The sequence below is a fragment of the Chelonia mydas genome, chromosome 6 (genome assembly GCF_015237465.2).
Source record: "Chelonia mydas isolate rCheMyd1 chromosome 6, rCheMyd1.pri.v2, whole genome shotgun sequence".
NCBI classification, from domain to species: domain Eukaryota; kingdom Metazoa; phylum Chordata; order Testudines; family Cheloniidae; genus Chelonia; species Chelonia mydas.
Window position 1 is genome coordinate 53,278,926 of NC_051246.2, and position 12,723 is coordinate 53,291,648.

The 12,723-nt window shown below is 44.0% G+C and overlaps 1 protein-coding gene across 17 annotated transcripts in view; it reads left to right on the forward strand.

Moving 5' to 3' along the window:
• Positions 1-8,088: 8,088 nt before the first annotated feature.
• Positions 8,089-12,723, forward strand: part of CD44 (CD44 molecule (Indian blood group)) — a 100,909-nt gene continuing 96,274 nt past the window's right edge. For 7 of the 17 annotated variants that reach the window (XM_037900049.2, XM_043549491.1, XM_043549493.1 and 4 more), the window contains exons 1-2: positions 8,089-8,236; positions 11,716-11,815. In XM_037900049.2, coding sequence (XP_037755977.1) covers positions 8,231-8,236; positions 11,716-11,815 — 106 coding nt within the window. In that variant the 5' untranslated portion in view covers positions 8,089-8,230. Of the gene's footprint in view, positions 8,237-11,715; positions 11,816-12,237; positions 12,507-12,723 lie in introns of those variants that run through there. The other 10 variants (XM_043549499.1, XM_043549501.1, XM_037900050.2 and 7 more) reach the window with 7 other exon arrangements.

Sequence of the window (12,723 nt, forward strand, 5' to 3'; positions counted from 1 at the left end):
TTATGCCAGCTTCTGTTCTTTACAAGGCCTGTGACAGACTCCAGACCTGCTGCTTTCTCTTAGTCTTGTTACAAACAAGCACTGAATCAGTGTATGGCTAGAAAGTGGAAAATGTTTGTCAAAGTGCCTGATCCGGCAAGGTGCTAATTGCACGGCACAGCTCTGCGAATCCTGTCACATAGGCGCCGACTCCATGGGTGCTCCAGGGCTGGAGCACCCATGGAAAAAAATCAGTGGGTTCTGAGCACCCACCAGCAGCCAAGCTCCCCCCCGCACCCAGGGCCTCCAGTCTGCTGGTGACTCCCTGATCAATTCCTCTCCCTCCCACTGGAGCTCAGCAGTTCTGCAGTGTGCAGGAGGTGCTGGGAGGGAGGGGGAGGAGCAGGGATGGGGCGTGCTTGGGGGAGAGGGCAGAAAGAGGTGGAATGGAGTGCAGAGCCTTGGGGGAAGTGGTGGAGTGAGGGTGGGGCTGAAGGCGGGGTGGGGTGGAGATTTGGGGGAAGGGATGGAGTGGGGGTGGGGCCTGGGACTGAGCAGGGGTTGAGCACGCCCAAGGAAAATTGGAAGCCAGCGCCGGTGTACTGTCAGCCCGTTAAGGGAAAGGGACTGGAGAAAGGAGGGTGTGGATCAATTAGGAATTCACTTTCCCATTTTTGAGCACAAAAAAGAAGAAAGAGCATCAATAGCAAATCCAGTAAATGCAAATCCAGTTTCAAATATTTTTCATTTTTGCCCTAGTACTTGGCCAAATGCCAATAATCCCTTGCTCTTCAGGGACCATAAAACAAAATCTGGAGGAATGTGAAGGAAGCCATATCCATGCGATGGTAAATGATGTGACAGGTGTCCATTTCAGAGGCAAGGCATGATAAAAACAAAGTCCTCTTTTCCCAAAGACCTATTTGGCCATCCATCCTTCCAAGGAAAACAAGCAAACTATAGGCTGCCTCAGTACTTGTCTACATACAGTGATGTTCCTGATCAGCTGGTTCTGACCAACTCAATGTGGGAACAATCTTATTTTGGAAAAAAGGAGTGCCTTATTCCTATTTGGCTTAACCTCCTCTGATTAAATTGAACGGAACCTTTTTAAATTAAAGAGTGACTACACATAGAGCTGGTCAGCTCCAGCTATTGAACTTTAAATTCATACCCTACCTTAATCTGCATTAACTTCAAGTGTAGACAAGCCTTCAGATTCAGCTGGGCTGTATTCTAATTGCTTTCATTGTGTTTCAGCCTCAACACTGTGGGACTGGAAATTCTCATTGTCTGTGGTAAGAGCTTTGAAGAGCTGGTGCAATTACTGCTCAGGTTTGGCAGGTTTCAGCTCTGGTGGCATTTGAGGTGTGGCATACTCTTAAGTGAATCATAGCATCACAGACATTACAGCTGGAAAGACCTATTAGATCATCTTGTCCATACTTCTGTAGGTGTAGGGTTATTCCCTGAAGTATGTTTTCTAGTGCATTGAGTGGCTGTCCCACAATTTAATTGACCTCATTGGTAGGAAGATCTTCCTGATGATCAACCTAGATTTTTCCTTTCTGAATTTCATCTCCTAAACCTTTTATGAGTCTCTAAAAAATTCCCCCACACTTCATGCTAGATGTGGCTGCATGTCAGTAGTAGATGAGTAATCTCGCTTTACGCAGAGTCTGGGATCCTTTAGGATGAACAAACCTATATTATTCTTATTTCTTTAGATGTACATGGCACTGCAAAACAGGTAAAATGGAAAGAAAACGTAGCACAATGGCTATCTGGAATAGCTGATAGTAAGAATGGAATTCATTGGCTTGAAACCTGGAATAGCCACAGCATAATTGTGACATAATTGTGTTTCTGGATGTATGTTACAGGCACTTGTACCAACTCCACAGACTTCCTGAAAGACTCTCTTCCCATCATCTTAAAACTCATCCCACCCTGCTTCTCACCTAAATGATAGCCAAAGGGTTAAGGCATGCCATCTGTCATGTGGGATTTTGTACCCTTGGGAGAGTTCATTCCTGCACTGTCACGCTTTCCATGTGTTCCGACAAGGAAGTTATAGAGTGTCACTGGACTCCTGCTAACAGAATTTGCTGCACAATTTCCATATTTTGAAGCTGTGTTGGCTAGCTCTGGGCTTCCTGGCTGAGACGGGCTTGTGGGCACTGGGCAGTGCTGCTAACTGTAGCTAACTAGTGCCAAACAATGACTCGCCTCCTCTCTCAGAAAGGGCCCTATGAATAAATGGTTTAATCCTATCCTGTTTTGTTCCAAGGGTCCTTAATCCATTTTGTATGATCTGTTTTTCATGTTAGAGAGCATCTTCCATTATCTAGACTATGGCATACAGAGTTCATTGTAGCACCTGAACTGATAGACTAAGAGGACTGTTTTTTTTCCCCTGAGGGAGATTTTTTGTTAAATTCATACAGTAATTACATAAAGCAATCAGGGTGGCAACGTGGTTAAATAAAGCAGTCTGGGTGGAGTACGATATGCCAGCTTAATCTCTTTATATGTATAAAGGTCTTTATTCTAATGTCTTCCTCAAGGTAGGGAGAGAGGTTTTCTAAAAGACAGTGACTGCAGATAAATTTCAGAGATGTCCTTGATTACTCTTCTCAACCCCCTTAGTATTTTATAGAGATCACTGAAGTGGTTCTCACACAATATTTTTGAAAAAGTTGATGACTCAGAGCTGGATCATTTCTTGTACATTCAGCATGGATAGGCTGCAGCTTTAATTTCCTGAGGAGTTTTAATAATACTAGATTTGACATGTTCAAAATGCTGTACAAACTTGAACTATTTTATCCTCCCAACACCTCAGTGAAATAGTTACAATAGGTAAGTAGCATTATTAAAGTCGAACAAATAACAGTAACTTATTAATTGCCACGTTCCACCTCTTTTTCTGCAAATGAAATGTTCATAAGCAGATTGTAAATTTTTTCAGGCACCCATTATTCATTTGTAAATTTCTTAGCAAATATTTTCCTCCATACTAATAGCTCAAAGTAATCGGTTGGAAAAAAAAAAGGGGGGGATATGCAAACTTCCCTGTTCCCCCTGTTGTATTGCTTAGCTATCCAGGTCACATGATACTGTTTCTGTTCCCTGATTGGATGATTTACATAATTAACCAACAGGGTTTTTTTGTTTGTTTGTTTGTTTTTTACAACTCAATAAAAAATGAAATTCACTTGATGGTTATTGGAGCATAGAGTTTCCTTTCTGTGTGTATATCTGCTGATAATGCCTGTAAGCTCAAATGTCTGTAAAAAGCAAACCTAAAGGTTGCATCCACAATTGACTAGAGATGCATTTTCAAATTTAAATTAATATTCATAGGAAATATTTTCACTCTTTGCTCTGCTTTAATTATTATCTCTGTTTACAGGCGGGGAACTGAGGCTGACTTATCCAAGGCCACAGAGAGTTGGTGCCAAAGCAGAAACTGGAACTCCAGCATTCCTGGCTCCTATTCTTGTGCAGTCCATTGTGGATCTGGAACTTGCCCTTCAAATTCAAACTAAAATTTAAAAGGGTTCTGCTGTCCCAGAGAACTAAGAAAAAGATAAGACAGGTAAAATATAAGCTTCAGCTTCCATTGAGAAGGACACTTACTATAACAGTGCATTGAAAATGAATGAGGTATAGTATGTGGCTGAACTCTTTCCCATCATGGTATCATATTGCACGATGAGGTGCAATATGAGTGTTTTCTTCTCTCTCTGAAGTATCTGGCACTGGCTATTGTTTAAGGCAGAACCTTGGACTAGAGATATGATTGATGTGTTCTGATGTGGCAATTCCTGTTTCTAAGATTAGTTCACCATCTTATGATAGTATTCAACTCTCCCTGTCCCCACACCTATTTCTCTACCCGTCTGCAAAATTATGTGCAAAACTGTGGAAATTCTCTCCACCCGCATAATTTCATGTTACTTGTTTTTCTGCCCCCCCACCCAATTTAACAAAACACTGTCTTTAGAGACATCCACAATTATGCAGTTTTGTCTGTTTACACAGTGAAAAAAATTCACTCGTCAACCATATTTATTTCCTCCCAGCAATTTCCGTATCAAATGAAGGTTACAAATGTGTGAAGGTTACAAATAAAAAGATGATTTTCTGAGTTGCAAACTCAGACTTGGCTATAAGAACCAGGTTGGGTTCTTTCCATTTTGTGCATCATCTCCAATAATAAGGGATGGGCCCCCTGCAACATCTCTGCAGGCTCACTGCCTTCTAGTTGGACTTTTGGAGACACCAGTGCAGTCCCATTGCCCTCAGTGGTTTTCAGAGGTGTAAATGATTAAAGCTTAGTAAACAATCTCTCATTGTTCCACAAGAAGGAATAGAATCTAGCTCACTCAATCTTAGCTGTGTTAACTCTGCAGGGCTAATAGGAATAAAAATCTGGACAACCCTATTGTCACTAGAGTCGTCAGATCTGACTCTGAAAATGAAAAAGGAGCTGTTTTGGTGAGGAAGAAGCAGAAATGCACTCTTCTAGTGGACAGCAAAATGGATTAGGACACAAGAGACAAAATTGCTGCTGGCCTGCTGGGTGACCACAGGCAAATTACTTCATCTCCTTCATCAGTTGCCCCATCTGTAAAACAAGGATAATGATACTGCTCTCCTTTGTAAAGCACTGAGAGATCTCCTGAGGAAAAGTGCTATATAAGAGCTACGGATTATTATTATTCTCAGAGGAGAAACAGACTGAATGCAAGAAGACAGGCATATTTCCTCACATTAACTTACTTGGTAAAACATAACTGTTCCAAACCAGCAGTCAATGACTATGCTTCCCGCGGATGCTGTCTCTCATATGCAATGCACACGCCTGCACCTTCCCTCCCAATTCCCACATGGAACCAGCTATTACCTTAGTCACTGAAAACAAACACATGCCTATTATGGTCTATAAAAATATCATGCTTTTCATTCATATTTACTCTGCACTGGGATCACGTAGTAATGGTTAAATACAGGTTGGTAGCCAAACTGCTATTGTGCCTGTTTATATACAGAGTATGTATGGTTTAGGACAGGGGTTGGCAACCAAAGATGGCACGCTAGCCGATTTTTAATGGCACACTGCTGCCTGCCGGGTCCCAGCCACCGGCCCCACTCAGCCCGCTGCTGAAACCAGGCCGGGACCCCGGCAGGCAGCAGCATGCCATTCAAAATCCTGCCTGCCCTGGCCCGCTCCCATCGCAGGGGCAGGGTGAAGAAGCTTGGTCCTGCTGGCTGCTGCTCAAGGGCAGGCAAGCTCCTCCCTCCCCCACCTCTTCCCCCAGCGTGCTGGGTTCCTGCCCCGCCTCCTCTCCCGCCCTGCCGCCCATCAGCTGATGGCCCTTGCGAGGGAGGGGGACAAGCGGAGCTGCAGCACACTCGCTGCTCCAGGGAGGAGGCAGAGACAAGGTGGGAACGGGGCCTTGGGGAAGGGGGGTGGAATCAGGGCATATCCCCTCCAGCCCCCTGCCGTGAGCGGCTCTGGGCAGGGGGCTGGCAGCACCCCCATGACCCTAGCCCACACCTCCAGCCCTCTGCCCTGACCCCTACACTCCCCCACACACCTCAGCCTCCTGCCCTGACTCCTGCACCCCCCCAACTCCCAGACCTCTGCCCTGACCCCTGCACCCTGCCACAACCCCAGCTTTGACTCCAGCACCCCCCACACCCCATGCCCTGACTCCTGCACCCCCTCACATGCCCCGAGCCCTCTGCCCTGACCCCGGCACCCCCCACACATACCTAGCCCCCCCACACCCCATGCCCTGACTCTTGCACCTCCCACATTCTCACCCGCACCCTGAGCACCAAATGGGAGCTCCTGCACCCTCGCCCACATTCCCACCTGCACCCCTCGCACCAAATGAGAGCTGCCCAGGTAAGCACTCCACACCTAAACATCCTGCCCCAACCCTGAGCCCCCTCCCTCATTCTAGCTCCTGGCCAGACCCTACACCCCAACCCCCAGCCTGCTCCTTCACCCCCAGCCCTGTGCTCAGTGCACTCCCACCCTCAGCTCAGTCCAGAGAGAGAGGACGAGAATGGGCTAGAATCAGGGAGAAGGTAGGTACCCACTCTATATGGGCAGGGCTGGGATCCCAGACCGGCAGCGGGCTGAGCACGGCCGGCAGCCGGGATCCTGGCTGGCAGGAGCCAGCGGATGGAACCCCAGACCGGCAACGGGCTGAGTGGCAGTGGGCTGAGCCGCTCAGCCCACTGCTGATCTGGGGTCCTGGCCACCGGCCCCACTCAGCCCACTGCCGGTCTGGGGTTCTGGCTGCCGGCCCCTTGCCAGCCAGGGTCCCGGCCGCAGGCCCCGCCCAGCCTGCTGCCGGCCTGGGTGAACGGAACCCCAGGCTGGCAGCGGGCTGAGCAGGCCGGCAGCATAAGATCAGCATTTTAATTTAATTTTAAATGAAGCTTCTTAAACACTTTGAAAACCTTGTTTACTTTACATACGACAGTAGTTTAGTTATATAATATATAGACTTATAGAAAGAGACCTTCTAAAAAACGTTTAAATGTATTACAGGCATGCGAAACCTTAAATTAGAGTAATAAATGAAGACTCGGCACACCACTTCTGAAAGGTTGCCGACACCTGGTTTAGTAGGTTGTTTGTTAATGGAAAGGAAGACTTGAAAATTCATTCCCGCATGTTTGTATCTGGTACACAACATAAAAGTTGCTGTATAAGTAACAGGGGCGGCACACATCCAGCAGTGTTACTGTGCAAACAGTAACTGTCACACAGATGAATCCAACATGATTTTGGCTTCTGCTTTTTTAAAGTAGTAACGTATTTTGTGTTTATCACTGGCTGTGAATCTGACCAGGCAATGCCACCTCTACTCTCCACACCGACAGAGAAAAATGTTCATGCAACAGGTGAGCCACGCACAATGCACGTGACTGGACAAAAACCCACATTTGCACCAAAACCTGGATGAACATATGGCCTGATCTAAATCCCGTTTAAATCAATGGAAAGACTCCCTTTGACTTCCAAGGGCTTTGGATCAGGCCCATACTAGGCAACTGAGGACAAAAAACACCTATTTGCACATGCAGCTAACATTTTGCACATGCTAATGTAGGGTTTTACTCAGGCAGCAGGAATGTGTGCATTTTGTTTGGCTCATCCGTTGTGCTAGGACTGTATAATTTTGGCCCAACCATTCACATACACAGTGTAGAAAGGAGGAAGGGTAGATGAGAGACAGGACAGAGAGGTCTGGGAGAAGGGAAAGAGTGTGAGATGGGGGGAAGAAAGAGAAGAGCAGGTAAATGGGTGAGGGCTGGAGAGACTATGGATGAGGGAGAGAGGAGGGTTTCAGAGGAGAGGAATAGAAAGGGAAGAAAAGGCAGAGAGGGAAGGAGAGAGAGACAAGGGACAGAATAAGACACATTGAGAGAGAGACCCAAATGTGCATGTTCCACCTATTACTAAGCTGGAAAGGAAAGAGGGACAAGAGGATTATGCAAAAAGAAAAGGAGGACTTGTGGCACCTTAGAGACTAACAAATTTATTTGAGCATAAGCTTTCGTGAGCTCAAATAAATTGGTTAGTCTCTAAGGTGCCACAAGTACTCCCTTTCTTTTTGCGAATACAGACTAACATGGCTGCTACTCTGAAAAGAGGATTATGGCAGTTTATACCCTGAAACATACATTTTCAGGTTCTCATTACTCCACATCAGGCTTTCCTGAGGTGGCAGAGGGAATGATTCCAACCACCTACAGAGAGAGCTTATTTCCCCCCTTCCCCCGAAACTCCACATAATGTTGACTTGGTTAATAACTAATGCATTCAGTATGACTCTCCTGCATGCTAGCACACACTTCTGGCTTGTGACTGCATCTCTTGTGTGCTCTGTGTAGATCTCCCACTATGCACCCCGGTCTCAAACACACATGTAGGAAGTGGTAGATGGTCGGGAGATTATAAAGTGGGATGGGCAATCTGACTACTCTGTGAAGTGCTGCAAGCTCTATGGGCTGGCCAGGGACCAAATGCTTTGATTAAACATTAGCTTAAGGAAACTGGTGGAGGCACGTGTTCTAAAGTAGAAGGGCGTTTGTAAAGTGTCCTTGACAATAAATTTGAATATCTGAAGCCATTGCGGTTTTTGCTCTGTATTGGTCTAACTCGTGTTCGGGAGAACTGAGGCAAAGCAGCAACACAGACTGAGAGCTGAGGAGGCTGAACATGAAGGTACCATTCTGGGTTGCTTTTCTTTTTAGAAGTAAACGGCTGGGGGCCATTGTTCATCTTCCTAATGCTGTGCAGGACACGGGCTGTAAATTACATCTGGGAACAAAAGGTTGATGGGAATAGAATCAGGTGCCCAACTTCCCAAGGGAGTGCTTTGCCCTCAAGCCAAAGAAGCAGCTTCTCCAACTACTCAGCACAGACTCTGTTATCCCCTCCCTGTCAGCTCCTGGAGCCCAAGGAAAGGTGCACTCCAGCAGTGTTTGCTACAAGGAAATTTTAGGACCATTTCCATTGTAAAACCTTGTTTCAGGATTAGCCATGACAATTAAAGCTAGGCTGAAATTTAGCAAACAAGATTTCAGAGTGGGAACAGAGGAGCAAAACAGATTAACCATGAATGATGAAACAAAGAATGAGTTATTCAGGTGCTTGAATGAATGGTAAAACTTCTATCTATACCATATTCCAGATGTTTTACAGAAAAGCCATTTTAGAAAAAGTTTGAGAGAGTTTAACATTTTTAGTTGTGTTATTTTTGATGTTTTTCTGACTTTGTAGCCAAGTTCTTTTAATTCCATGAATCCAACTGTACAGAGGACCGAGGGAGTAAAAAAACTCTAAGAAATATATTTTAGAAACTTCTAATATTTTCCTATAAAAATATCCTTTTGGTACCTAATAATTTCATGGGTCCAAATCCTCAGTTCTGGTAAATCAGTGGCGTTGTGCTGATTTACTTCAGTTGAGGATCTGGCCCAGGGTTTTTATGTGCCTATGTCATGGTGTTGTCTCAGGTTAAACATAAGTGCTGCATGTTCCACTAAAACGATAGGCAATTCCTTTCTCCAATGTCATAAAGCTCCCTTTTCTAGCCATCTAGCATTGTGGACCCTAAATCTGAGCTAAATTATGATCAACCTACCCCTCAGGCCAATGTATTTTGGGGGGAGAAATTCCACATTTGGGTGGAAAAGGAGGAAATAGTTTTGTGTCAGGTATTGTTTAAAGACAACTGTTTGAAGCTGCTTAATAGTTTGGAATGTTAGAATAAGTCCTAGGGAGATGAATTAGTGGGCAGAGGGCAGGTGAGGTGGAAAAAAGTACATACTAAATGCAATTTATCACCTGGCTCTGCAGTTTATCACATGGGGTGACATCCATGTGATAAATTGCGTTTATCATGTACCTCTGACTGCCTCTCTTGAACTATGCACTAATCCATCTATGCACCTGGACTACTTCTAACATTCCAAATCCCTGTACAGTCCCATACAACAATCTACCAAAGAAATATTTTCTAACCAAACCCCACCCCAATGTGGAATTTTCCCCAAAATTACACTATTCTGAGGTGCAGGATTATATTCAGTCCTGGATGAGTGACGAGTTTATGATCTGTTGCCTTGGGACCCACAGAGGCTAGAAGTGGAAGTTTTATTCCAGAAGAAAGCCAAGAATTCCCATTTCCAGAGGGGAAAGGCTTTTGAGAAAGATCCTCAACCGCTGTAAATGGGCATAGTTTCTTTGAAGTCAGTGGAACTCTCCAATTTACATCAGCTGAAGAGCTGGATTTTTGTTTCTAAAGCTGGTTGGGCCTTAAAACAGTGATGTCTTATGTGTAAAAACAGCTGTTTCATGTAGTTTTTTAGAGTTTTTACAACATTGGTTACATGTTTTCCTTCCAATGAGTGAAGTCCAATAGACACATATGGCCAGATTTTTGAAAATCCCAGTAGGTGCCTATACACATCCTAGAACACCTAAACCTTTCATAATCTGGCCCATAGTTCAAAGGTAGTCTAGCTTTACAAGTGGAGAAATATAGGCTATAATACACTCACAATAGGCTATTAGCCTATGAACAATACAAATTTTCTTTTGAAACAATAAGGAGTAGAGAGGTTATTTTACCTCTGCATTTGATCACTAGTGCAACCACTGCTGGAATACTGTGACCAGTTCTGGTGTCCGCATTCAAAAAGGATGTTGATAAATTGGAGAGTGCTTAGAAAAGAGCCATGGGAATGATTTAAAGATTAGAAAACATGCCTAAACGAAGAGAAATCATTATATCCACTCAGTGAATATGTTTTAAGTGTGACTTTGAAGTTGTAAGCTACATAAGAAACAAAACTCTGCATGATTTGAGGAAAGGCTTCCATTTTGACCATGTCCCATTAGGTATTCTAGAGCTGCTGCTAAAATTGGGGCTAGCCGAGGAAGGGGGAGCCAACCATCTTTAAGTATGATTTATCAGAAATGTTTACAAAAGCAGTCACTGCTCTCAGTAGATTCATTATGTCTGCATTGTAAATACTCCCAGAACCTAACTTCACTCTGGATTTTCTATTTCATATAATGGAATTAGATACTGGAAAGACCTATTAGATGATCCAGTTCATCCACTGTCTCTCACCATCCTGGCCTAATCCAGTGCTTTATAATACATTTCCTAGGGTTTTGTCCAATCAAGTTTGAAAGGTGCTCCAGATTGGGACTTTCCATCACTTTCCTTTAGAGACTAAGAGTGTCCTTGAACCCACCTCTATTCGCCAATTGAGAACTTGCTGTTCCCCTGTATGTGAAAGCACTGGGTCTCCTGCTAAGTTTTACAGGCACATCCTGAAACACTATGTGTTATTTCCCAAATCACATTCAAAAGTGAAAGTCCTGAAATGTCCTTAGTTGTGTAAAGATTTAGTGCCTGTGGCTGGGAGAACCTGTGCTCTATACTTTTCCATTGTTTATCTTATGCAAAACTAAAAATGTATATAAAAGATCTTTAATGTGTGGAACGGATGGTTCAACAGTATCAATAGTAAAATGATATAGAAACTTTAATCTGTAGGTTGCTCATTGAAATCTAGCCCTGATTAATCATAGAATCGTAGGACAGGAAGGGACCCCGGGAGGTCTTCTAGTCCAGTCCCCTGCACTCAAGGCAGGACTAAATATTATCAATAGTGACTGAAAGCCATTGCCATCTCCTCGTTGTTAAAGGTAGATGTGTAATGGGCACTGTGGTCTCTGTCCAGTGCCAAGTGAAGCGATGTCTAGTTCATGTAAACCACCACTATAACTGACATCAGCTGGGATGTCGAGGTATGGATGGACTGTGAAGCATGAACAGGACAGGGCAGGATGGTGGGAGTTTACACTTTTAGTGCCCATGTTGTACCTGCCCATGCATAAGCAGTATCCAAGTCTTTTCACTGGCACCTTTCAACAGCATTAAATTAACATAAAACCCAACACTGCAATGAATATATGTACATATAGAAAACAGAAAGTGTCATACTTTCACTGACTCTTCCATTGTCTTTTTGGAATAAAGTAAATAAGTCCTTCCCCTCTTACACCTTAAAATAAGGAATCATTGGTTTCAACCCAGCTCCCAGTGAGCATCTGATGTCTCTGACACAAAACAACCCACCATTATAACTGGTGCTATTTACCTCTCTTGTTGGTGATGTCTGCAGAGAGGCCACGAATTCAATGGGCCATGGAGACTGAGCTGTACCCTCATACTTACTGCAGTGGTGGTCTCTCCAGATCAGAACAGAGGCATGTTGCCAAAAGGTAAGTGTGAAGGAAATCTAATCTACCTGTGCTTCACCTGGACATCGTATCCCTGTGCTGTCACTGTAGTGCTTTTTCGCCAGCGCTTAATTCATTGGAAAATGAGGGAGAGAAAATGGAAAGAGAAAAATATCAGTTAGAAATGTTTTTGGAGAGTTGTGGATGCTTTGGTGGGTTTCTAAAACTCAGATATTTTATGTTCTCCTGTCTCTTATAATAAAGAGGCTTTTAAACAGGCTAAGGGAGTGGATGCTAATAACAGTCAGTCCCTTTCTAAGCTAACTTGTGAGACGTTGCAGAAACTTTCCAAAGAAGAAGCAGTAATATTACACTCATGAGTAAAAGAGTCTTGGTGCCTCTTTAAAACCCTGCTGTAGCTGCTTACTCAGAAGTAGTAGCTTCCCCCCACCCCCGCCCCTTGCTCCCTCTACTTTTGTTTCGACATGGGTGTGACTTTTGATTCAGCTCCCCCTCCCTGTTATGTCACTGTTTCAATTTCTTTAGAATCGGAATAAAAACTGCAGCAAACTTCAGAGCTCATTGACTGCAGGCTGAACAAGCCTTTTTTGATTTGTGCACCCTTCAAGGATCTCCTTAGTTTTGGCAAAGTAACTCTAAGAAACAATGAGCAAGTTTTTGTTGTGTGCAACTTTTGGATTATGCTTGCTGCAGCTTTGTCTAGCAGAGACACGTAAGTAGTGTATGAATGAAAAGTCTAATGTTTGCTAATAAGTTTATGCTTCAAACAGCAGCTGCTATCCAGCCAGCCAGCTAGCAGCCTGCTTGTCACACCAGCGCATTTTTGAGTAAAGTTTTATTATCTGTACGTTTTTTTTCCAGTGAAAATCATACCAAAATATACTTGTGCTGTTTTTCTTTTTAACATGCAAGGAAAAAAAATGCATGTT